This window comes from Aricia agestis, chromosome 19, assembly GCF_905147365.1.
Source record: "Aricia agestis chromosome 19, ilAriAges1.1, whole genome shotgun sequence".
NCBI lineage: Eukaryota > Metazoa > Arthropoda > Insecta > Lepidoptera > Lycaenidae > Aricia > Aricia agestis.
Genome location: NC_056424.1, coordinates 6,990,795 through 7,017,400, shown reverse-complemented (window position 1 = coordinate 7,017,400; position 26,606 = coordinate 6,990,795). Strand labels below are relative to the sequence as shown.

Genomic DNA, 26,606 nt, shown 5'->3' with positions numbered 1-26,606 from the left:
TATAAATAGTCAGTACTCACGATGCATCTCGGTCTCAAGACGCGGTTCGGCTCTGTGATTGGTCCAAATTTTGACAGCCAACCAATCACAGAGCCTGAACCGTGTCTTGAGATCGAGATGCATCTTGAGTACTGACTATTTATACTGGCCTAAGTAGTTATATTGTATTGTATTTAGTTGTATTATTTATTGTATACATAATAGAACTATGGTCTGTGGCAGTCTACTAGCAATGATTTATGAGATTACCAATCTATATATATGTCGCAGCCGACTGGTTTAAATAGCCGTTCAATCAAACAGCTCTAGCCCTTTGACTGAACAACGCCATTCAATCACACGGCTATACGTCGTTTAGCCGACTTGTTGACTACAACGTTCAACACTACAGCTAGACGACGCTTAGCCAACTGGTTTGTTTTTGTTTTGGCGAGGGGCTGTGCCCCCCGAACCCCCCTTTCGGAGGAGGCTGCGTCCATCCATTTCATAATTTCTCCTCGAATATTTGTTGAAATTTTAATTCACTCGTATGTGCCTCCACAATTTTTGTCTCTTTAATAACACTTGTAACTTTTATTAGGTAACTACTTTCTGTCCGAAAAACAACCACAAATACCAACAATCACCTGCTAGTTGACGCCATATTGTAAATAAAACGCACCTAGCGCCGTAGCGGTGCGCGCTGAACTACTTCAATTAGACGGCGGCTTTATAATCACCTTTAGTGTTGAACGTTTTGAGCGACTTAAAATATTCAATATAAAAGCTAGACGTGTGATTGAATGGCGTTGTTCAGTCAAAGGGCTAGATGTTTGATTGAACGGCTATTTAAACCAGTCGGCTGTGACATATATATACTCAAAGGTGACTGACTGATTGACATAGTGATCTATCAACGCACAGCCCAAACCACTGGACCGATCGGGCTGAAATTTGGCATGCAGGTAGATGTTATGACGTAGGCATCCGCTAAGAAAGGATTTTCATAAATTCCAACTCCAAGGGGTTAAAATAGGGGATGAAAGTTTGTATATAATAATCCTTCATAACGCGAGCGAAGCCGCGGGCAAAAGCTCGTACAGCTATAAGAGCGCGGCTGCCGCGCGACTGTCTTTTCGCGCAGCTGCCGCGCTGCTGCCGCAGTGCTTGCGACGTAATGTGAAGGCAGCCTAAGATGGCCTAAGTAGCTACCGAACTCTAAAGCACGAAAGTAAGCTTGTAAGTTGTAAGTTGAGTAAGGAATAGAAAGCGCTCTTGTGTACTGCGCCTACACTTAAGCACTATAAAATTACTCCTGCGTAGCTGGCCTGGTTTCAATGAAACGGGCCACCGTCACCGAAACCGGTGTGGGAGCTATTATAATGGATACTTATAGGCTAAACTGAAGCAATGCAGGCTAAGAGCAGATTCGGTGATCACCTGACTGTCTGAAAAGAAATATAATATCCATGGTCACAATGTCAATTAAATTAAGAAATTTAAAAACACCCCCGCCAAACAACTTTGAAAAGTAATGAAATAATATTTACTGCCTTTAAGTTCAAATAATTCCTAACTTGTGTAAAGTAATATTTTAAGTAGTCCATGTGTGTCGGGGGACCGACAAGTAAACTACAACCTACAACCGCCAAGTCGCTGATTATCTCGATTCAGTTCGTTCTTTAAACTTGTTACCTTGACAACAATTATGGACTAAAATATTACTTTACACAAATTAGGAATTATTTGAACTTAAAGGGAGTAAATAATATTAAGTATTAATTCATTACTTTTTAAAGTTGTTTGGCGGCGGTTTTTTAACCCCCGACAAAAAAGAGGGGTGTTATTTAACCCCCGACAAAAAAGAGGGGTGTTATATAAGTTTGACGTGTCTGTCTGTCGGTCTGTCTGTCTGTCTGTCTGTCTGTCTGTCTGTCTGTCTGTCTGTCTGTCTGTCTGTCTGTCTGTCTGTCTGTCTGTCTGTCTGTCTGTCTGTCTGTCTGTCTGTCTGTCTGTCTGTCTGTCTGTCTGTCTGTCTGTCTGTCTGTCTGTCTGTCTGTCTGTCTGTCTGTCTGTCTGTCTGTCTGTCTGTCTGTCTGTCTGTCTGTCTGTCTGTCTGTCTGTCTGTCTGTCTGTCTGTCTGTCTGTCTGTCTGTCTGTCTGTCTGTTTGTCTGTCTGTCTGTCTGTCTGTCTGTCTGTGAGACAGGACAGACAGACAGACAGACAGACAAACAGACAGACAGACAGACAGACAGACAGACAGACAGACAGACAGACAGACAGACAGACAGACAGACAGACAGACAGACCGACAGACAGACACGTCAAACTTATAACACCCCTCTTTTTTGTCGGGGGTTAAAGGAGTGAGCACACTTTTCCCTTTCTTTTCCTTCCTTACCCTCCCCTATTACCCTGTTCCCTCTTAAAAGGCCGCAACGCATTCGCTTTTCTGATCCTGCGAGTGTCCATGGGCGACGGAAGTTGCTTTCCATCAGGTGACCCGTTTGCACGTTTGCCCCCTAATTTCTTAGAAAAAAAAAAATAAAGACGGGCCGTGCCGGGGCTCAGCGTGCCGGGGCTCATCGCAAAAAATCGCCTCCATACAATTTGTATGGAAGCGGATGCGCGTATCGCACACTGTGTCGGGGCGCAGCGGATTTCCGCTTCCATACAAATTGTATGGAGGCGGATTTTTGCGATGAGTCCCGGTACGCTGAGCTCCGGCACGGCCCGTCTCAGTGTGCTCACTCCTTTAGAATACACGTAGAAAATATTTTTTTTGCTGAAGTTATTACATAGTACCTACCTACCTATTCGGCTACCGAATGTAAAGAATATACTTTTATACAATAAGTATCTCTGTATGTCTGTAATCAGGGCCCGTACCACGAAACCGTTTTGAGACTCAAACAATTGTACTAGAATGTTGCGTCCTGCTCTAACAACGTCAATTCACGTTTGTTAAAATAGGACGCAGCATTCTCGTCCGATTATTTGAGTCTTAAAACAGTTTCATGGTACAAGGCTGTATACAGCAGCTTCTCGGCACCACCACTGTTGACTTGCTGTTGAGCTTATTGTGTATGAGTAGTGTGAGCTGCTTATATTAGTCTTAATTTTTTTTATATTAATAATTTTAATTTTACTACCTACCCCACAATGAATAAGTAGGTATTCAAATCCATGTTCAAATTAATAATTCTAATTTTAATAACTTCTAAGGGTATCGGATACTGTGCAAAATTACATATTTTATTACCATCTGACTACACATTAGGATAGCTCTATCTAGTGTCGCCAAATATAACTACAATTATTATAATTAGTAGACACGACACTAGATGGAGCTACTTGTCACATATTTCTAATGATTTGTTTTTCGTTTAATTAATGTGTAATATTATAAAAAAAAATTTTTTAATTGTGAACTAAAATATTATTTTATTTACATAAATAAAATCACATAAAATATTTTGATGTTCTAAAATTTTTATTGGCTGTATATCAAGAATTCTTTGTACGTCTGTTATAGCCTGTGCGAAAATGCGAAATAAAAAAAAGTTAAAGAAAGTGTGAGATTGCGAGTAAATGGCGTCTCGAGTTGTTTTTTTAGTGAATATCAAATATGTTTCTCATGTTACAGTGATAAAAGCGAAGTTTTAATACTTGCGATGTTAATGTATTTGTTATCATTAAAGTTTCATTGACAATTACTCAGTCTTAACCATACGGTTCACATTCTGTGACGAAACAATGGCGTCGAACGATTCTGGTGAATCCCACGTAAAAGACGGTGAAAATCGCGATTTAGTGACCGACGGTTGCAATAAAAGTGGGAATTCTGATATCGGTGAATACGTTAAACGCCGCCGGATGACTCATGACTATCGAAAACTGTCGAAACTGGGATACGATCCAAGTGTGCCAACAGTGATCAAGCACGCACCAGCTTCGGATTCTAAAGGTGAGGCTTACTCCATCTACTAGATCTTCTACATCTTAACATCGTGCATATGAAGTATGCATCAAGTAATCGAATATAGTCGGCGAATTTTGGTGGGAAAACGGTTAACCTATCATTTTTTTATGTTACATCATTGAAATGGAGGTCATTACTGTTTATAAACATTTCAAGCAAAATTGTTACTACTTTTACTACAAGTACTTTTGGAATGTGTTTTAGGTAACCCCAACTCATATTGTTATTGCACTTCTCATGTTTTCTTATTCTTTGCCATACTTTCTAAATGCCCGCTTAATTGCAACAGCATGAATCTATAACCTTGACTTTTTGATGCTAAGAGCACCTTTCTAGTAATGGCATTGGTGTAATGGTGGTAATATACTTGTCAATTTGACCACTCCAAAATGATTGAATCGTTAAAAATGATCCTGATCTTTGGAAAACAGGATCGTTTTGAACATGATATGGAAAATTTTGGAATTTTGAACAATAATTTTTAGCGCCATCAAATTAACGGAGAAAGAGCGAAATATAGGTAAAAGGCACAAGGAATTTTGGGATAGTTATTGGACTTTGTTAAATAATTTTATTTATTATTTCCTTTCATTTGTGTATTTATATTGTATTTATTTGATCAACGAATTCATTTGATTTAAATGTGTACTTGGCACTTGTTTGTTGTTTATGAAACAGCTTTGTTCCTCTTTTTTTTTTATTAAATGAGGGGGAAAACGAGCAAACGGGTCACCTGATGGTAAGCAACTACCGTCGCCCATGGACACTCGCAACATCAAAAGAGCTGCAGGTGCGTTGCCGGCCTCTTAAGAGGGAATACACTCTTTTCTTGAAGGTTTGTAGGTCGTATAGGTCCGGGAATACTGCTGGTGACAGTTCGTTCCACAGTGCGCGGCAGAAAGTTACGCGAAAAACGCACTGTGGAAGACTGCCACTCATCAAGGTGATGAGGATGGTATGTTTTTCGCGTGGGACGATAGCGAAAAGTTGCAGGTGGTATGATACCAAACAATTCCTCAGAGCACTCCCCGTGATACAACCGATGATATTATTTTGCTGCCTCGCTTGATTCATTCTGTTTCCTACAAGCACAAAATAATATTTTGTAATGGCAAACCAATTACCAACAACACATTTTGCTTAATGACCAAATCAAGCAAGGAATCAAATGAACACATAAATTGCGGGCTTCAAGCCATAAAAAAGTCGTTTTCTTGATGATGATTCTCAAAAACAATATGAACCTTTTGGAACCATGGCATCCACTTTAATTAACAAAACACCCCAATATTTATAAAAACATTTATGCAATATTAGATAACCCATTGAACTATCACATCCTTCCTAACTTATTTTCTCACTGTAAATACAACATCTTTTTTAGACTTCCACAAATATTTCAAGACTAAAATTAGCCAAATTGCTTAAAAAAATCATTTTTAATTTATGTAGAAGATATCATCAAAAGAACAATGTTGTCTGTTATATTAGAATATTTACTTGACAAAAAAACATTTTATGATTGCCATAAGCCATACAACAAATCTGCTTAAAGTTCAAAAACTGATTGAAACTGAGAACAAGCAAAATATTTAAAAAAATGCATAAATAAAATAAAAAATAAAATAAGCCTTTATTCAGATATTTACATATGTTTCTTTTACATTTCTATACTTTATACATTAATTTTTTTTAACTAAATCTGATTGCCTTATGGCAAAGGCCTCCTCTAAACTCTCGCACAATTGTCTATCCATAGCCTTCCTGCTCCATGTTGTACTTGCTATTGCTTTTATCTCATCCTCCCATCTTTTCTTTTGCCTTCCTCGTCTTCTTTTTCCTTCTCGTGGGTACCATATAGTGACATCTTTGGCCCATTTGTTTTTTCTATTTCTTATAATATGTCCTGTCCACTTCCACTTTAGCCTCTTAACCGTATATATCACATCTGTTACCCCAGTTTTTGTCCTTATTTCTGTCAGTTTAATTTTTTCTTCTAGTTTGACGCTTAACATACTCTTTTTTATGCTATTCTGACATACCTGTAGGGATTTATGTTGTTTTTCCGTTCTTCTTCTTCTTCTTCTTCTTCTCCCCATTTAGGAGTTGCCAGCGTCAGAGTTGAGGCGAAAAATGTGAACTTATAACGTAAACTGATTGCCATGCAGCGGGCACGGGTGATGACTTCAAGCGATCATGCAAATACAAGATAAAATAATGAAACAGAAAAAAGCAGAACAAGCAAATAAGTACAGCAAAATATTGTTTCTTAGCCTTTAGAGATACACAGAGTACATAAACATAAATACAATCTACTTATATTAAATATAAAAGGAAGAGAATTCATATTACAACTAGAGCCTAATGTGATAATGAGCAATGAACGAGCATAAGATGTCTAAGGTAATCGTACAATGAAAGGTTGTTTTCGCAAGCAAAAAATATATGGTCTGGAGAGCCTTCATCCAAGCCACATTCACACAATGAGCTATCCCTCACCCTTATTTTAGCTAGAAATACCGGGTTACACGAGTGACCCAGACGTAGCCGACAGATAGTAGAGCAAACAGGCTTATTAGCTTTCAAATATTTAAAAAACCACGGTCGACTAGGTACTGAATCCTGAATTTCAGCGTAAAAACGTCCTTTATCCCTACTCGACTCAGTCCAAATGGAATTCCACTCCAGAGTCAAATGCGACTTGGCCAGAGGAAGAAGATCCTGACAAAAAATTTTGAAATTACTTAAACCACCAGACTTTGCAGCTTCTTTGGCATAAAGATCCACACATTCATTTCCTATAATCCCGCTATGACCAGGAATCCAAGCAAGTACAACCTGTATGTTGCTACAATATTGCTACAATAGCATTTAAATAGTAACTGCCTAATTTTAAAAATTAAAGGGAATTTAAATTTACTTCTAAAGGGGTTTGACAAAATCGCTTCCAGGGAACTTTTACAATCGGACAAAATAATTGCCTTATTTAGATTGTGCGATTCCACAAAGGAAATCGCTTAAAAATCGCTAGAGATTCTGCATTAAAAACCGAAGAAAATGAAGGCAATTTATTATTAAGGACAACATTAAATTTTGGAATCCAAACGGCACTACCTACACAAGAAGTATCGGAAAATTTGGAGGCGTCCGTAAAAATCAACGTCCAATCTTTAAATTTATCACTTATTACAGCATTAAATTGATTATTAGAAACAGGGGAACCTTTCACTATGGGTAAATTTAAAATAATATTGGGAGAAAACACAAGGGAGGAAAAAGAAGCTTCAAATAGCGGATTAATTGAAAATTGGGCCACAGGACATGGAAGAGAAACTATCTTTTGATAGCTCTTCACAACACAAGGTAAATTCTTATGTGTCCAATAACTGCTGGTTGAAAATTGTGAAAGAGAAAACAGCTTATTAATAAGAGGGTGATGAGACCACTGGTAGACCTTAAATATAAACCTGTCCGACAAATATTGTCGGCGTAGGGACAAAGGAGGCTCCGCACATTCCACTTCATTGCACCTATGACTATCTGTAAACATTTTGCCTGCAGTTTATCACACATTTTTAAACTAGATTTGCTACATGGCTCCAATAAAAAGGACGCATAATCCAAGTGGCTATGAATTAAAGCATTGTACATTAACCTTTGGACGTATGGGTGAGAACCCCACCAAACTCCTGATAATGATCGAAGGATATTTAAATTTCTTCCGCCTTTTTTAAACAATTATTAATATGACTTGTACCAGACAATTTCGAATCCAAATGAAGGCCTAAATATTTAACAGAATTCCTAACTGGAAAAACTTGGTTGCTGAAAACTACAGAAATATCTGGGATATACTTAGCTCTCGAGAAAACAACGACAGAGCTCTTTTCTATGGAAATTGAGAGACCATGGTTCTCCAGCCAGTCGCTTAAGTAGGACACTGCAGAATTTAGTCGATTACAACCTAGAATAATATCCTTACAGATAATATATAGAGCCAAATCATCAGCATACTGGAGAATATTACAAAAGCAGCTTACAGAGCTTTCAAGGTCACAGGTATAGATATTGTATAGAAGTGGGCTAAGGACAGAACCTTGAGGAAGACCTTTCCAAACATACCTTGGAGGGATGGATATATTCTTATATTGCACCTTAACAGTCCTAGACGATAGATAGTTGCAAATATAATTAACAATTTTTCTTGATACACCTAATCTGAGTAATTTATGCCTAAGAACGGGGAGGAGAACATTATCATAAGCTGACTGTATGTCTAAAAAGACACCCACCACTGCCTCATTTTTAGAAAATGCCATACGGACTTCGGTCACAAAAGTTGCCAGACAGTCTGCAGTACTTAAGTTTTTGTTTTTCCGTTAATGCCCATGTCTGGCAGCCATATGTCATGCATGACAATATGCAGGTGTTAAAGATTTTCTTCTTGTCTGTCATTGAAAACTGGGGATTTTTCATTATCTCTTTAAACGACCAGTACCTCTTCCAGGCATTGTTTATTCTTAAATCTATTTCTTTCTGTATGTGATCTTCTGGTGAAATTATTTGACCTAAATATGTATATTCATTTACATATGCTATTGTGTTGTTATTTACCTTTATCTCCTTCTGTTCTCCATCTGGGGAAAAAAATGCATAGTATGATCCAAAATATTTTTATAGCAAATCAAAAGAATCAATTTCAACAGAAAAGAATAAGCTAAAACTATTAATTTCTGAAATAATTACAATGGTTCTCATAATATTAAGAAATGTAATATTATAATATTAAGCATGACTGAGTGTGCAATTCACACATGATAAAATATGTTTTGCATGAAAAATATTAAATGTACAAGGCAGTCCTTGTACATTAAACCTAGTCATTACATTTTTTTTTATTTCAACCATTTTTTCAAGCTACAGTTTTCCTTTTTTTGTTTGTTGCTTTTTATTTCATGCTTGTTTGCCTTTAAGGCAAAAGGCTTATTCCAAATCCAGGGCTTCCCACCTTTTCCTGTTCCTCCCCAGTCTAGTCCAGGTTTTATCTCATCTGTCCATCTTTTAAATTGTCTTCCCATCTTACTTTTTCCATTTCTTGGATACCAATCAAGGATGGGTTTACTCCACATTTCTCTCAGTATATGGTCTGTCCATCTCCATTTTAGTTTTTTAACTTTGACAATCACTAGTTATTGCTAAAACCTAGCTATAAATGTTAATTAATAGTAATAAAGTAACCAATGTGTCCATTGTCTCGAGTCTTCACTACTGTCTACCACTAAGCTGATCAAAATCCTTTATCTAGTTTTTGTGTAAAGAAAGTAACAGACATACACAGTGAAAAACTTTATAATATTAGATTATTGTGATTTTAAAGTAACATAACATTAACATGAGCAAGTCCTTTTTATTTGAAAACCATAAAATACTGTATAATATGAAAAACATTTTATTTTTATCCCCATTTAAAACAAAAACGGGACCCTATTACTAAGACTTTGTTGTCTGTCTGTCAGTCCGGCTGTCTGTCAGCAGGCTGTATCTCAAAAACCGCTATAGCTAGACTTCTGAAATTTTCACAGATTGTGTATTTCTGTTGCCACTATAACAACAAATACTAAAAACAAAATAAAATTAATAATGAAAAGAGGTACAATACTATTATCAATATATGAACTTAATTCCATTTGTAGGGATTGATCATTTTGAAAGTTAAATGAAATAATTCCATATTGATTTCTCCATTTTCATCTATGCTGATACTATAATGTCATGCCTGAAAACGATTATAATTGTTGTTTCAGGTAAAAAACGTAAGCGCAGCATTGAGTCTAAGGAAGTATGTGTGTGGGGAGAAAACGCCAAACCAGCGAAACTGAGTAAAATATGGCCAGTTTTCGATTCTGGAGGATTTGGCGACACTGCCATCATGACACTGCATATCGTGCAAAAACCAACACCAGAGAAGAACCCTCTTCTGTTCTATAGACACCATGATTTGTGTACTGAACTCAACCAACCTTTAGACTGGTTTGGTGGCATCAACGCTTCCTGGAAGCAGACACAACTATCGAGATCAGTTCCATGTGATGACGTCACAAAGCGAATATATTCGTCCGTGTCACGACAACTGCGCATCATCAATGCTCATTTCCAACATAACATGTTAAAGTACAAGTACCCTAAAGTGTCCCGAGCTAATGTTTTACTAGAAAGTTCCACTTCGAGACGTCTTTCGACTCAAGTCAGCATGGCCTTACGAGCGATCAAGTTCCAGTCGACACCGAGAAGGGAGTTACCGTGCTATGGTAATTTAGAGCTGCCGTTCAAGATTAAACAGGAAGGTTCATCTTCTTCATCGCCCCAGTTTTACCCAGCGATAGGCAGAAGTGTTAAAGTGAATACAGATGCTAAACTAAATACAGATACTAAAGTGAACAGTGATATCAAAGTGAACAATGAGATTAAAGTGGAGAGAGACATCGTCAAGGTGGAGAAGGACAGAGACAAGGATAGAGAGAGGGAGAAAGAAAGGTAAACTTATTTTGTTATTATCTAATTGTGTTACGATATAATACTTAAACATTACCTTACTCAACCGACACCATTCAAAAGCAAATCTATTTGACATGATAGCCAAATCATCTAAACACCTGCCAATATTTTGTAAAAGACACTAACCGCCATACTCAGAGACATTTAATTACGATTAACCTTGAATTTAATGAAGAGTTTGACAGATGTATGGGGATTATGTCAAAATTTTGAATTAATTACAATTAAGTAAATAATGTTCCACTCTGAGTGCGACAGTGAGTTATATATTTAATTAATTAGATGGTGCCCACAACTCTGTTGCATGAAGCCAGCGTGATAACGCAGGATCCATACATTTTCTGGCAATCGGGATAATATGTCCTTCCCTGGGACTCAAAGTATCTCTATACCAAATGTTTTGCAAAATTGATTCAGCAGTTTGGGTGTGAAGATGTAACAGACAGACACACTTTCGCAATTATAATATTAGCAGAGACCAGCGGGGCAAAAATGGTCGCTTTGAAGAATTCATTTCATTTTTCTAAAATTTTACGCAACTCTTATTGCAATTCATTTCTGTATTTTTGTACTGATTTGACATTTGTCAGTTTGACAGTTTTGACAATTCATTTGCTGAATTGATTGAGAGGAATTACTAAATGTGACCATTTTAGCCCCGCTGATAATATACTATATCTGGTCTCTGATATTAGTATTTATTTATGCAGTATTGATTAAGTACTAAGAAGTTCCAAAGTAGCTCTCTTGCTACAAAATATATTTAAATGCAGCTTATAATTATTCCGGGTGTGCTGTTTTTGACTTTTAAATAGCAAATTGCGAATGTGTGTCTGTCTGTCTATTAACTCAAACAGATCTTGTATTATACTTGTTTGGTGTATAAATATTTTTTATTAGTAAAGGAGGTTAAAAGTATTACCTGAGACCTAAAAACAAATTAAATTAATTATTAATTTAAAATTTAACAGATCGTCGCATTCGTCGCGTCACTCCAGCTGTCAGCAGTGCAGACGGAGGTCCCGCATCAAGCGGTGCTCCATCGGGGTGCAGTGCCGGAGGGAGAGGACGGGGCCCATGTGGGGACCGCTCTCTCAGACCATTGACCTGAAGGGATTGAAGTATCACAGGTATTTGCGAGTTACTTGCTACCTTTTATTGAGGGAGATACGATTTATGCATAATTTACTTGTATTCACAAAGTTACATACAAATGCATACAAAGATTTAAATTTGTTCTTCAATCTTCACACGCACACGAAAGCAATGAAATCTGCATAGCATAGTGTGTGCATGGATAATAACATGGGCGTACCCAGGTTCTGGGCCAGGGGGGGAAATTACCCAGGTTGTGGTGCCAGGGGGGGGGGGGGGGGGGGGGCAAATCAGATTTTTCATAAGCAAGGTGTTTATAAAGATATAAAAAATTTATAATTTTTACTTGTAAAAAAATTGTATTGCAAATAGGAAATGCAAATCTCGCGAGATTGGGGTTCAAACGAGATCCCGCGAGTTTATGAATACAATACCGCGAGATCTCGCCAATTTTGAGATCTCGCGAGATTAGCAGTTTGGTGGGTTTTTTGCAAATAATCACAATATTTGAATAAATTACGAAAAAAAATTCATATTCATGATTTTTTTCAATAGAATTTTATGCATCAAACATTGTTTGATGTATCTGTGTATAATTTTTAAGTAGTAAACTTTGACATACGCATCTACTATCAAATATATATCAAATAACAAATAAAAGAAACAGCCAGTCTTCTCTTCTAATGCGCTTTTATAATTTTGGACGTGGCGGTAATATCGTGGACGTCCGCGGTAAAACGATAACATAGGATAACGTGACGTCCATAATTATGTAAGCGCACTATCAAACACAAATCTTTTAGTAATAAAATAGTTTTTTTTATAAGTAACAAAATAACGAGAAGTCAAAATTCAGGACCTAGTTTAGAATCACAGTGCACAGTTGCTTAGGCCAGCTCCTCTATGTTTTGACTCCGTGATCGCAACTCCGCCCGTGTCAGTCCGCGCTTCAAATAAGACGTTTTTATGCTCAAGTGCAATCTCGTTAAACTCGCGAGATCTCGCCTCTTTTTCGTCCGAGATCAATCTCGCTAAAAAAGGGCGAGATCTCGCGAGAACGAGATTGCATTTCCTAATTGCAAACAAATGGCAAAAAATTGTTTTCTTAATTTTTAATTTTTATAGATAAAAGTACTCGATAATATACTTAGTAGGGACGTCAACACGATCCAGAGGGGGGCGTCGGCCCTCCTCCCCTGCCAGCCCCCCCCCCCTCGGTACGCCCATGGATAATAATCTTTAAGTGTGTGTAAAAGTGACAGCGGCAGGGCGAGACCCAAATTTAAGGTGGGCAATATATATTTTCGAGGCCCCTCTGATGGACGACGCAAGAGGACGGATTTAATTATTGTTAAGAGATAGAATGTTTTGATATTTAATCTTTTATAAAACATTTTATTTATGATTTATGAAAATTTGAGTATCGAAACTCGTAAATCTCAAAAAAAAACTCAAACATTTTTATTCAGAATAATTTTTGCAAATATTCTCTGAACGTCTACATGATGCCTACCACCGGTTCGGGAACTAGCCCGGCGAGAAGAACCGGCGTAAGAAACTCGCACGGGGCCCACTTTTTTACCAAAAAAAGTGAGAAAAAATTAATCTTCTAAAATAAGGTTTACAATGTTGTAACTTAAAATTATATATACAATGTCAACATACATACATAATTGTAAGTCATAAAATATTATTAAAAAAATAGAAATAGCCTTGCAAGCAACCATCCTACTCCCAAGATGTGCCCTCGTTTATGAAATCATTGACCTTATAATAGGCTTTGGCACACAAAGGCTCTTTGACTACTTTTTTAAATTTATTAATGGAAAGATTTTGAACGTTTTCTGGGATTTTATTGTAAAGGCGTATACATTGACCTTTAGAATAATCCTTAAAAAACTCCTTGTGGTCCAAGGAGCGCGAGGCCCCTTGGACCGCGAGGCCGTAGGCGGTGGCCCACGTCGCCCACGTCTTACACCGCCTCTGAAAAGCGATAAGCTAGTACCTTATACTTATTTTTATTTATAAGACTGCCCCTAATCACTAATATAAATGTCACCGTAAGATTGTAAACACCGCGAGATTGTAATATGACGAAGTGATGGATTGTAAACAAACAATTTTCCGGTGAGTTTAAATTAATTATTTCGTATTTAAAATAACTTCAATGCCAAATGGTATGAGATGTATAACATAAAATAAAATTTAGATATATTTAAAGTGCTGTTTGAATGTTCGGTTATTAAAATTAACCTAATTTATAATTCAAACTGCATTTTAAATATATCTAAATTATATTCAATGTTATACATCAAATATTCAGGCAATTGAAGTTATTTTAAATACGAAATAATTAATTTAAAATCATCGGAAAACTGTTTGTTTACAATCCACCACTTCGTCATATTACAATCTCGCGGTGTTTACAATCTTACGGTGACATATACAATGTCGTTTCAGACTGATGAGAGTGGACACGCACCCTAACGGTGGTGCTAGCGTGGTGTACCTCAACCAGCAAGACGTGGACATGCTAAGCCGGGGCCAGCAGGAAGCACTTGCCAAAGAATTCTTGAAGGTACAATATTTTTTTTATTTATATTTTATTTATTTATTACGATATAGAATACATACCACAGAATAATAACATAAAGGGAAATAACAACAAGAACGTACGCTATTTAGACTGAGCTCTAATTAAAACTACACCCCGCATTGGAGGAAACAATATCAAAAAACATATAACAATAATAATATAATACCCCATAATAATATAATACCCCACACTGGTTTCAGTGACGGTGGTCCGTTTCATTGAAACCAAGCCAGGTACGCAGGAGTAATTTTATAGTGCCCAAGTGTGTGCGCAGTATACAAGAACACTTTATACTCCTTTACTCTCATAATCCAGTGGGACTGGGTTATGAAAATATCAAAATATCGATTTCTACTTTTAACTTGATACATTTTCATACATAAGAGCAATCCCCTAAAACACTTACCTAATAGAGTAGTTTCTGAGTGGAACAAGCTGCCTGAAAATGTAATAATGGCACCTACAGTAAATTCTCTAAAGAACAGACTGGACAAACTTTAAATCGTATGATACACACGCATCAGCTTATAAGCTGCTAGTGTGCTTATTGATATAATAATAATAATAATAAATTTTCTGTCAAACTCTTCATTCTAACTCGAATATAATTTTAATCTACTAACGGCCGTTCCCAATATTTGATCTATCTCTGGTTTTGCCCTACTAGAGATAGAAATAGCTCACATTAGACATTAGAGACATATATTTTATGTTAACTCAATGTTAGCTGCGATCGGTTGTATGTCAAACCAAAGATAGATTGAATATTGGGAATGGCCATAAGAGTACTCATTCTGACTGTCTAATTCCAACTCGTGATAACTAGACCAGTGCATCCAAATTGGGCTCGGAACATAACACACGACTTAAACATCCATACCAATATTATAAATGCGAAGGTGGGTCTGTTACCTTTTCACGCCCAAACCGCTGAACTAATTTTGCTGAAATTTTGTATGGAGATACTTTGTGGACCGGGAAAGGACATTGCGGGGGTTATGTAGCCTAATTGATAAGTATTAATTAGTAATTAAGTTCTCAATAAAAGGTCTCTCTTACAGCTGGTATTCTCGGAAGACGGTGAGGGGTGGGCGAACTTCGTGTGTGGGGTGGTGCGCGGGGCCGCAGCTCGGTTCCCCTGCCTGCTGCAATACCTGGCTGAGAAGCACCCGTCCCTGCCCGTCAAGGCTGGAGTCCTGGCCCGGGCTTCGGACATAGAGACCACCACCATCAGCCGTTATCAACAACAGGTATAGTTTATCCATACTATGAACTAGCCAATTGCCCAAACCTTTTCTAATAAAATAGTCCATTAATGAATAATGATTCTAAGTTCTATAATCTATATGGACATGACAGTGCAAAAATTATACTGTACTGTACCATATACAGGGTGCAATTAAACCTACCTGCCAAATTTTTTTTGGGGCTTAGGTATCATTAGGTGAGTCCATTTAACCAAAAAAAATAGGGTGTTAATTTTTTTACAATAACATATTTTATCCGAAAAAAAAAAATCGATGCACAATGGTCACTTCATAAGTTAATAATAATTCGATATTGCGATCGAGCTAGTACATCGCGTCGCATAGATATCCAGTCGAGACTGGTTATGCGTAGGGGTAAAGCGGAACGCCGCCAGCCGGTCGCCGGCGACCGTTTAGTACCACGCGCCTAGTTGTATAGCTAACACGTAATTATTTTGTTTGTCCGCGCTTTAATTAATGTCTGTTACAATGTACCCTAACCACGATCGCGTGTTATGAAATGTGGAGGCATAGGTGGAGGTGCTACATTTTGAGTGGCGAAAGTTTACGCGAAACCCAGAGACTGTACGAGCAAGAAAGCGTTCCACGTCTTCGTAACAGCTGATTGATGATTCTCGAATGCAGCAGCTGTACCCTGAATCTGAATCGCGAGACAATCAAAGACTCGGATTATGGACAGTTCGCACTTCGCAACACCTGCACACGCCTAGCCAGCCTCGAAGGCATGCCTCTGACGAGGTTAAAAGTGACAAAGTTGTGCTTAACAAACTTTTAAAGTCTTAAAAACAATGTGCAAAACGCGCTAGACTCCGCTTAGAGCAAAACGGAACGGTTTGAACTCGTTTGAACTATGCTAAGTGTAGACAAGATGGAAGTAAATAAGATTTAGAGGTGGGTTATTTTGATTTTTATTTTTTAATTAGTTGGTACTGTGTACATAAGTTAATTGAATATTTAAATACGCCTAAATGCAAAGGATGTGGTTTAGATTTATTATAAATTTCTAAAGTGCTTATTTTTCGTAATTAAAAAGTTGTAATTTTCCACTGAGGTAGTAAGTACTACGTAATAGAGCAGCTATTGCGAACAAAAAACATGTCGCACTTGAGGCATGAGCGGGGTGGGAGGCGGGGCGGTGATTGCTATAGATCAGTACCGCAGAAGTGACAGTTTAGTGCCTACACTCGAATGAATGCAGAATCTATTTGAGTAAGTGGATAAAATAAAAATAAAAATTCCCTTTTTTATAAAATTTATAATTAATATGGATCCATAGTCCACTATAGCTAATTACCTTATTTAAATTACTTAAATATTTTCAAATATGTACCATAATAAAATTATTATAATGTACGCATGTATAATGTTTGTAATATTTTAAATACATATTACCAAAATACAAACTCGTCTACGTGAGTAAGTACTTCATTCATCGTCGTCTTATCATAGATCTGTATTCTGCCTACATTACACTCTGAATCTAATACTCTATGACAATGCAAAATGGCGCGCGACTTCGCCTAGTAATTGAATGTTCGTATTTTAATTGAAAATAATTAAATAAGAATGCTAATACCGATGAAATGTTATTCCGTTGCATTTGGAAGTGTTACTGGAATAATTTTTGCAGTATCTTAACCCACAACTAGGCATTTTTGCGACTTTTTTTGGTTTCGTTTTTGATTGTGGTACGTCTGGCGCGCAGAAGAGCTTGCGGGCGACTAAGTGCACTGCTGCTATATAGATTACGTTGAATGTGACCAAGCATTGCGTTGCGTTGTCGAGTCTAGTACGTAGTACATACTATGTCAGTGTAATTTTCGACTCTTTTGATGTGTATCAATTAATTTTATTCTAAACATACCTGTCTACGTCCTTTACATTTGACGGTCCTAAGTTCGTCAAAGTATGAAGAGAAAATTCGCAATTTATGATAATAACAAGAATGGGGCACCAGAAGAGTAAAGGTTCAAAGACCGATTCTAGTTGAGATATGGATAGGGGGGCCCACAGGCATGGATTGCTTAGGGCATCAAGTAGTCTTAATCCGTCACTGCAAGAATGTCAATGGAAGGGCGGGGCGGGGCCGAGCCGCACATGTGTCCATATTTTGTGGTGTTTGGTAGGATAACTTTCGGAGGCTATTTCTCAAAATTTTAGTACTGAGTGATTATAAAAGAAGAAATACGTGTATTTTTATTTTTAACAAGGATCAATATATCCAAATTTGGCAGGAAGGTTAAATTGCACCCTGTATAAGTGCATAAATTCAAATATTTTTGAACACAGTTTCCTTAGTAACTCTTCTTATGTTACGCTGGCCTAAGCTATAATATATTTCTTAATTGAGATAGCTGAAGCCTGAACCGTTTATGTTCTGTTTTCTTTTAACTTCATTAAATATAACATATATAATATACTAGCTGTTGCCCGCGACTTCGTCCGCGTTAGCATAGTAGATCACATCCCAAGTATTATTTATTGTACAAAAATATTCGATATACAGAATTGACTTTCCTACGATTTTATTATATATATATAAATGTTCCGCGCGGCTTCGCTTGCGTAATTTAGGAATTTCACGCAACCGTACAACCGTTGCTCCAGTAGTTCATAAGCGATCCCATATAATTTCTCATCACATTTTCATCTATTTCTTCGCTTTTATTAGTCTTAGCGTGATAAAATATAGCCTATAGCCTTCCTCGACAAATGGGCTATCTAACATTGAAAGAATTTGTGAAATCGGATAAGTAATTCCTGAGATTAGCGCGTTCAAATAAGCACTTTCATATAATTTCTCCCGTTTTTTCCACATTTTTCTCTATTTCTTCCCTCCTATTAGTCTTAGTGTGATAAAATATAGCTTATAACCTTGCTCAATCAATGGGCTATTTAACACTGAAGGAATTTTTCAAATCGGACCAGTAGTTCCTGAGATTAGCGCGTTCAAATAAACCCTTTCAAATAATTTCCCCCCGTTTTTTTCACATTTTCCTATATTTCTTCGCTCCTATTATACTTAGCGTGATAAAATATAGCCTATAGCCTTCCTCGATAAATGGGCTATCCAACAGTAAAATAATTTTTCAAATCGGACCAGTAGTTCCTGAGATTAGCGCGTTCCAACAAACAAACTCTTCCCAATTATAATATTAGTGTAGATTTGGATAGATACCACATTTTGCCATATAACACCTTGTTATACTAATATACAACATTTTTGCAGGTGCAACAAACGTACGCGGCGGGCACGTTCCGGTGCGGGCCGCTGCACCAGATCTCCCTGGTGGGCACGGTGCACGAGGAGGTGGGGGGATACTTCCCGGACATGCTCACCATGCTCACCGAGTGCCCGTTCCTTAATCTTGTAAGTTTGTTAATGATGATTTATGGTTTGGTGACACTTGATACTGTTGAAACTGTGAAATACTAAATATCACACAGACACAAAAAAAAATCTTGAATATTCTGTTCTATGAAGCAGAATTTAGACTTGAAATAATGTTGAGGAAAACAAGATTCAGACACTTTAAATAAAAGTGGTTTATTAGATTATAACTACAGTAAAGCTGATTGTTAGAAAAATACGAGCTACTAATTTTGCGATTACTGTTATCCTGTACGAAAATTCAAATAATTTGCTATGAAATGAACCGAATGGTTTATGACGACTGAATTCGAACAATGCATTAATTGGGATAGATCAAAATAAAAACTCCACGCTAACCAACCAACACAAGATCCATTCATCAATTTGGATGATTTTTAGCACGTAATATACAGCATAGCATAGAGTTATGTTAACATCCTGTGGCAATAAGATGTTTCTTTTTTTTGTAGACAATGCCTTGGGGACCAATGTCAGCCGTCGAAATGGAGCCTCAGGAATCAAATGATGGACCAATCCTGTGGATCAGACCGGGAGAGCAGCTGGTGCCCACTGCAGAACTTGGAAAGAGCCCTATAAAGAAGAGAAGGTTGGTTGATTTAAAATACTTTTTAAAGTTAAGTTTAATTTAAACGTAAACAAACAATTCGTTGGAGTTTTTTGGTAATGAGTAAACAAAAGACAAATGATTCAAATGGGGTGTCAGTATTTGAATATTATCTTAATTTAACGCCTCCGTGGTCTAGTGGTATAGAGCGCGGCTCTTGACTCGGAGGTCGTGGGTTCGATTCCCGCTTTGGAAACATGTTATTTCCAAGTTTGGTTAGGACAGTGCAGGCTGTTTTGGTATCTTTGTAATATTTGTATGTTGGAGTCGGAAGCACTACCCCAAAGTTGAATTCCATAAGTCCAAACTGGTTTGAGGATTGAATCGTATATTAATATTTTGTTGTTTACGGGCGGGCAATTATCTTTTCTTTCTTTGGTTCGTGTGGTTAGCCAAGATAGCAGTGTCATCTGCGTAGGTAGCCACTTTAATATGGACTGGTGTCGGGATATCTGAGGTGAAAATAGAATAGAGATAGGGACCGAGGACTGATCCCTGCGGTACACCTGCTTTGATTTCATGAAAGCCAGACCTTGAGTCAGATTCCTTGACTTGAAATACTCTGTCTTTTAAGTAAGACTTGAGGAGAAGGAAATAATTATGAGGGAGAAGCTTCTTTATTTTATATAGAAGGCCTTTGTGCCACACTTTGTCAAAAGCCTGCTGGACATCTAAGAATGCTGCCGAGCAATATTCTTTATTTTCTAAGGCAGATGATATACTGTCACAAATCCTATGTACTTGTTCGACTGTTCTATGACCACGTCGGAAGCCAAATTGGTGTTTGGGGATGATGGTTCTGGCTGATAACACTGCTGATAAACGTTTGAGAAGAAGTTTCTCAAAGATCTTTGATAAAATGGGTAAAAGACTGATGGGTCTATAGGACGTGACATCATTTTTCGGTTTTCCGGGTTCATGTATCATGATGATTTCAGCGACTTTCCATAGGTTAGGAAAGTGAGAAGTTCTTAATATTTTATTCATCAGCGACGTTAGAAAAACTATTCCCTTGCGTGGTAGCTCTTTTAATACAGTAGGAGTGATAAGGTCAAAACCAGGACCTGACTTTTTGAAATTGCTGATTACATTTTCCACTTCTTTGGGCGTAATAGGCTTAATTGGCAATTCCATTTGAAATGGCTGGGAAAGGGTTTCATCAATTGATGTTTCATCTACATAACATAATACCTATATAAATTTTATTTTGTAGAACTGGCATGAACGAGCTACGCAACCTGCAGTACCTGCCGCGGTGGAGCGAGGCGCGCGAGTTCCTGTTCGAGGACCGCACGCGCGCGCACGCCGACCACGTCGGCCACGGCCTCGACCGCATCACCACCGCCGCCGTCGGTCAGTACACAACTCGAGCAATGGTAAAACTGGCGTGAACGAGCCGCGCGACCTGCAGTACTTATGTGTACATGCACTTATTTTGCCAATAATAGGCGTGTACAGCAGGGCCGTATTTATATTTTTTTATGAGTATAGGCCACTTTAATTTCGCCGCCCCTATGTACGAACTCGGCCGCCCCCCTAGGATCCCATAGCACGCTGCCGCCCATAGGCTATAGTCTATACTGCCCTTTATACATAAATCCAGAGCTGGTGTACAGCATTCAATTAGGCATTGGTGAAACAACAAAATAAAATTTAAGGCCGTCAACGCACCTGCAGCTCTTCTAATGTTGCGAGTGTCCATGGGCGACGGTATTTGCTTTTCATCAGCAGGCGTAGCTTGGTCACCATAAAAACGGTTTCTTTCTACGGGAGAATAGACAAAGTGACAGTTAGACAATGGATATCCGCCATTTTGTCGATAAAATCTGTCAGTATGTCGATTCTTTCCCATGTCTACTGTTGTTATGCTAGTCCTGCAGCTGGAGACCAGTTTGATGGTTTGCCCCCTTATTTTATATAAAAAACAGCAAGCTAATTTATAACATTTATAACAACTATTTGTCATTTCCCAGGCGTCCTGAAGGCGATCGGTACCGGTGCGGATCCCGGCGGGGGGCGCATCACGAAAGACGTGGTGGCGTTCCACGCGGCGGACTTCAACAAGCTGGTGCAGCTGCTCCAGCTTGACCTGTACGAGCCGCCCATCTCGCAGTGCGTGACATGGTGAGTGACATGAGCTTTATATCTTACTTTTTGGTAGCATATGCTTAGGATGTTTCTCATAAAACTAAAATTACCATAATATGTTTCCATATAAATTCCCTCGATTACTCATGGATCATCATCAGGTCACCACTTTTGTGAACATGGTGCTAAATTGGAGTAAAACCCTATAAAATTAAAGAAAAATTTTGAAAATCCGGTTACAAACGGCGGAGTAATCGTTGAACATACAAAAAAAAACAGCCGAACATATCCCCTCCTCCTTTTTGGAAGTCGGTTAAAATACTGGCTTTCCATCGTAAATTTTACCGTTATTTAAAATAAGCTAGTTTTATTACAAAAGTTTTTAACACGTTCAATGCTGATCACGCGACGTCGTGTCACGGTCCCGTACGATGGTGTTTGTTTTGGCCACTTGGGCAGGATAATAAAGTTTTTTTTTTAATTTCGGCCTTTTGAGTATGTCCTATATTTTTGGCGTGGCAATGAACGTGTTAATAGCGTTGTCGCGTATTTAACTGAACTCTCTCTCTCTCTCAGGTTGGAGGAGGCGAAACTGAACCAGCTGCGGCGCGAGGGCGTGCGCTACTCGCGGCTGCCGCTGTGCGCGGACGACGTGTACTTCCTGCCGCGCAACATCATACACCAGTTCCGGACCGTCTCCGCCGTCACCTCCATCGGTGGGGACACACTACTATATCCATTAAATGGGCTATTTAGGCTGGTTTTGTCGTTAAGCGTTTCGGCAGCGCCGTTGGAGCGCCGCGCGTTCGGAGATGTATGGGGGTATTAGTAGCGTTTTAGGCCGGTATAAATAGATGCATCTCGGTCTCAAGTCGCGGTTCGACTCTATTGATTGGTCCAAATTTTGACAACCAACCAATCACAGAGCCTGAACCGTGTCTTGAGACCGAGATGCATCTTGAGTACTGACTATTTATACCGGCCTTAAAGTCGCGCGCTTGAGCAGCGTCGCTCGTCCGTTCGTTTGTTACAGCTTCGAACGCGCACGCTCCAACGGCGCTGCGAAATCCTTGACGATAAAACCAGCCTTACTGTGGAAGAACAGACAGATTTGCTACTGTAAATCTGCCTTAGGGCTTCCACACAAATAATTAGCATAGCAATGTCATTTTCATTATGAGTTTTGTCGCAGACATTTGCGATACGATGTGAATTCGCAGTTTTGTGTGGGGCCCATACGCCTCTAGTCCACCGACGCTCCGAACTGCGACACAGCGGCGAACCGATTTTCTGTCATCCGCCACACGACAATGCGTCATATTGCATCTCGCTCTATTCCCGTTTCGCATTGGTTTCGCAGATATTTTGCAGTTCGCTAGACGTCGGTGGTCTAGAGGCGTTAGTCCTTGAACGTCTGCTCATATTTAATTACAGCGAAACAAAAACGAGTATAATTGTCAATTTGAACTGTGTATGTATGTGGCTATTTAACAGATGTTTCCTTAAAACTTTTAAAATATTTGTCATATTAAAACAAATAAGGTGTCGTTGGATCCGTCGTCCGTTGGTTATAGGTTGACGTCACGTTATAAGGGCTACAAATCCCACGTGATAAGGGCTAGAAGACATGAAATAAAGAAGTAAAATCAATAATAATAATTAAAAAAAGGGAAAATAGTTTAACTTTCTTTTTGTAAGTTTTAACTTCGTTTTTGCTTTACAGCGTGGCATCTCAGACTGAAGCAGTATTACCCGTCGTCGGAGGCGTCCTCGCCCGCGGAGGAGCGACCGCCGGCAGACACGGTCAACAACACACCTGACCCTGGTAACTAAAATATTCCATCAAATTGCTTATGATGCATCTCCACATTTTTCTACGTGGAAGAGCCATGCTTCGTCACGAATGGGCCGGCTCGACCGGAGAAATAACACGGGCTCACAGAAAACCGACGTGAAACAGCGCTTGCGCTGTGTTTCGCCGAGTGAGTTACCGGAGGCCCAATCCCTTACCCTTTTTCCTTGCCTACCCTCTCCTATTTCCTTCCCTACCCCCTCCTATTTCCTTCCCTACCCTCTCCTATTCCCTTCCCTACCCTCTCCTATTCCCTTCCCTACCCTCCCCTATTCCCTTCCCTACCCTCCACTTTTCCCTCTTAAAAGCCCGGCAACGCACTTGCAGCTCTTCTGATGCTGCGAGCGACGGAAGTCGCTTACCATCAGGTGACCCGTTTGCTCGTTTGCCCCCTTATTTCATTAAAAAAAAAACGAACAAAACTAGCTTACATATAAAATTCATACATAACTTACTTTTGCTCGTCTTTCAGAAACCAAATCATCGAAACACAAACTAGGCGTCATCGAGATGAGAGCGCTGAGCGCCAAGTTCAAGGAGAAATCCGCCTTAAAAATATCTGAAAACCGCAAGAGTTTAGATGTCCAAAGTAAGGATAAGTCGGACGACAAGAAAGAGAGGCGGAGCGACAAGCACGACCGAGCTGACAAGACTGACCAGAAGAACGAGAAACACAGACACAAAGATGGAGACAGACACAAATCCGACGGCCGATCGGACAAACACGACAGCAAAATCGATAAAAGTGAAGGGAGAGCTGACAGACCTGACAAGGAGAAAGATAAGACGGAGAAGTCCTACAGAGAAAAAGACAAAAGTGATGTTAAGTGTGAGAAGACAGAAAGAAACGACAGATCTTACAAGGGTGAAAACAAAGCGGAGAAAACTGACAGTCACGATAGGAGTCGAGCGGACAGACCGGAGGTCCGGGAAAGATCCGAGAGGTCAGAAAAGTCCGACAGGTCAGAAAAGTCCGATAGAACAGAGAAGGAAAATCGGAACGACAAGTCAGAGAACAGAACCGAGAAGTCGGAAAGTTCAGACAAGAGCCACGACCACCACAGGAGGCACTCGTCCTCGTCCAGACACAAGTCTTCCCACCACAAGTCGGAAAGATCGAGGGAGCACAAGGACCACCGAAAGGAGCACAGGAGCTCAGATGACAGGAGGTACGAGAAACACAGGGACAGAGATGTGAAAAGTATTACAGAAGTTAAACAGGAAAGTGATAAGTTACCACAGACAGTGCATCAACCACCCGATTAAGTATTGTGCTAGAGAATTAAGTTTAGTGCTCGTACCCATCAGATCCTTGTGGAGGTAAGTTTTTAATGTAACCTTTACATTGTTTTATCATAGGATGTTTTAGAATCGTTTTCGTTTCGATATAGATTAGTAGATCTATATTTTTGTACTTTGCCAACGTTTTAAATTCGTACCAAATTGATCTCTAAATTTACCAGCCACAAGGTTCAGATGTGAACCGATAAGTCGGTGCTAGGCTAAATTTTCTGTAAATACTAGGTAAGTCTCGTAGAGGCTAAGAGAATGGTTGGATGCGCAGTTTTAGGTTTCTTGTACTTATTTCACAGTTTTGATTGAAATGAGCATAAGGTACCTTAACTTTTGATTGAAATGAGCAAAAGGTACCTTAGTGTCTATTCTAAACACACTAGGTCGAAAACCCGCGGCCGAAGTTCGGCATGATTATGCTTGCAATGCTCTACGCATATAATATAACGCGACGTAATTTCGGCATGGTGTGTCATCAGCACTGTTAACTCTCGATCGTGGGAATCGCAGACACAATAGATTTTCAATTGTTATGCGACAGCCGGGTGCCGCTTGGGGATTGATGGGTTAAAATACATTACAGGCGTAATCATGCCAAACTTCGGTCGCGTTTTTTCGGCCTAGTCTGTTTAGGCACTTAGGCCCGTATTTTTGGTCAGTACTCAAGATGTATCTTGGTCTCAAGATACGGTTCAGGCTCTGTGATTGGTTGGCTGTCAAAATTCGGACCAATCACAGAGCCAAACCGCGTCTTGAGACCGAGATGTATCTTGAGTACTGACTATTTATACCGGCCTAAGTGAGGTAAAAAGTATTTACGATACATAAAATACATTCGTATTTTGTTTATTTTTAAGTCCAGTGATTTGTCTGTATTCTAATCTTTTATTTTTTTAACTATCTTAATATGATAATATATTATATTCATCACAAATACATACTTTTTAAAATCAGATTGTAACTCTTATTCTTTACATTTTTAAATAACCATCAAAGTCGAAATAAGAATGAAAATTTGAAAATCTTTTCAAAAACTATACTGTACAGTGCTCCCAAAGTGATAATGCGCACAGAAATTTTCGTTATTGTTCGGCAACGGTCGTTTTTCCCGAGCGTCGCAAGACGATGCCACAAAACCTTTTATACGCAACAAACGGTATTGTGGCGCATGCGCCAAAAATAGAGACAATTGACGGATCGGCGACAGCCGGCGCGTACCGACCATAATATGATATTTACTTCTATTTCTTTCGAACAAGGTGCAAAATGCACAAGCATTGTTTGGGGCTCATAGATTATTCGGGTGTTTCCGTGATTACGACAATTATTAGCGAAATTTTGCATGCGCATTATTAATTTGGGAGTAATTACTGTACTTCTGATTAGAAGTAGGTACAATTGATCCATCTTGCCGAATTATTTAACTTTTAAATTATGATTTATTGAACATGCATCCAGGTAAAGTCAACTTTTCAAGTGTATGCACATATGTTAAAAACATTGTAGTTCTTATATTTAAGCAGCTTTATTTATTACATTATCTTGGAGTAAATATATTTAAATTATTTTTATCTAAGACTGCGCTGTGAATGTGATGAAGCAAAATGGAAGTAAAATACTTTAAGAAAAGATAATACACATATTTCTAAATCTGCACTAAGAGTATATATAGTTTAGATGAGGTTTGAGTAATGTTTTTTTATTATTAAAATAAATTATTTATTATTACGTTCCTCTTTATGTTTTGGAGATGGTGAAATATTAAACTAGTGAACTCAATTTCTGTAGTTTGTTTCATTTCAAATACAATACTTTTTCTTTACTTTTCATAGTTGACCCTATTATGCCTTACAGTCTAATTTAACGTAAATATTTTTTTATTTAATTGTCCAGTGAACA

General features: G+C 38.5%; 1 protein-coding gene across 2 annotated transcripts; it reads left to right on the top strand.

Moving 5' to 3' along the window:
* Positions 1 to 3,538: 3,538 nt before the first annotated feature.
* Positions 3,539 to 25,977, top strand: LOC121736815. 2 transcript variants are annotated; one of them, XR_006037068.1, is made up of 13 exons: positions 3,539 to 3,947; positions 9,767 to 10,496; positions 11,489 to 11,647; positions 14,073 to 14,190; positions 15,270 to 15,458; positions 18,706 to 18,846; positions 19,320 to 19,456; positions 20,688 to 20,827; positions 21,448 to 21,598; positions 22,139 to 22,278; positions 23,286 to 23,387; positions 23,887 to 25,060; positions 25,508 to 25,977. XR_006037068.1 is itself a non-coding variant. In XM_042128224.1 (12 exons), exons 1-12 carry the CDS (start codon positions 3,737 to 3,739, stop codon positions 24,678 to 24,680), a joined length of 3,012 nt encoding a protein of 1,003 aa, XP_041984158.1. In that variant the 5' UTR covers positions 3,539 to 3,736; the 3' UTR covers positions 24,681 to 25,196. The 2 variants fall into 2 exon arrangements, 1 of the variants encoding a protein (XP_041984158.1); XM_042128224.1 differs by lacking the exon at positions 25,508 to 25,977 and having other exon boundaries at positions 23,887 to 25,196.
* The last annotated feature ends 629 nt before the right edge of the window (positions 25,978 to 26,606 follow it).

Coding starts and splice junctions, on each gene's coding strand:
- LOC121736815 (XM_042128224.1), top strand. CDS start 3,737: ATGGCGTCGAACGATTCTGGTGAATCCCACGTAAAAGACGGTGAAAAT. Junction 10,497..11,488: donor AGAGAGAGGGAGAAAGAAAG/GTAAACTTATTT, acceptor AAAATTTAACAG/ATCGTCGCATTCGTCGCGTC. Junction 19,457..20,687: donor AGCCCTATAAAGAAGAGAAG/GTTGGTTGATTT, acceptor TTTATTTTGTAG/AACTGGCATGAACGAGCTAC.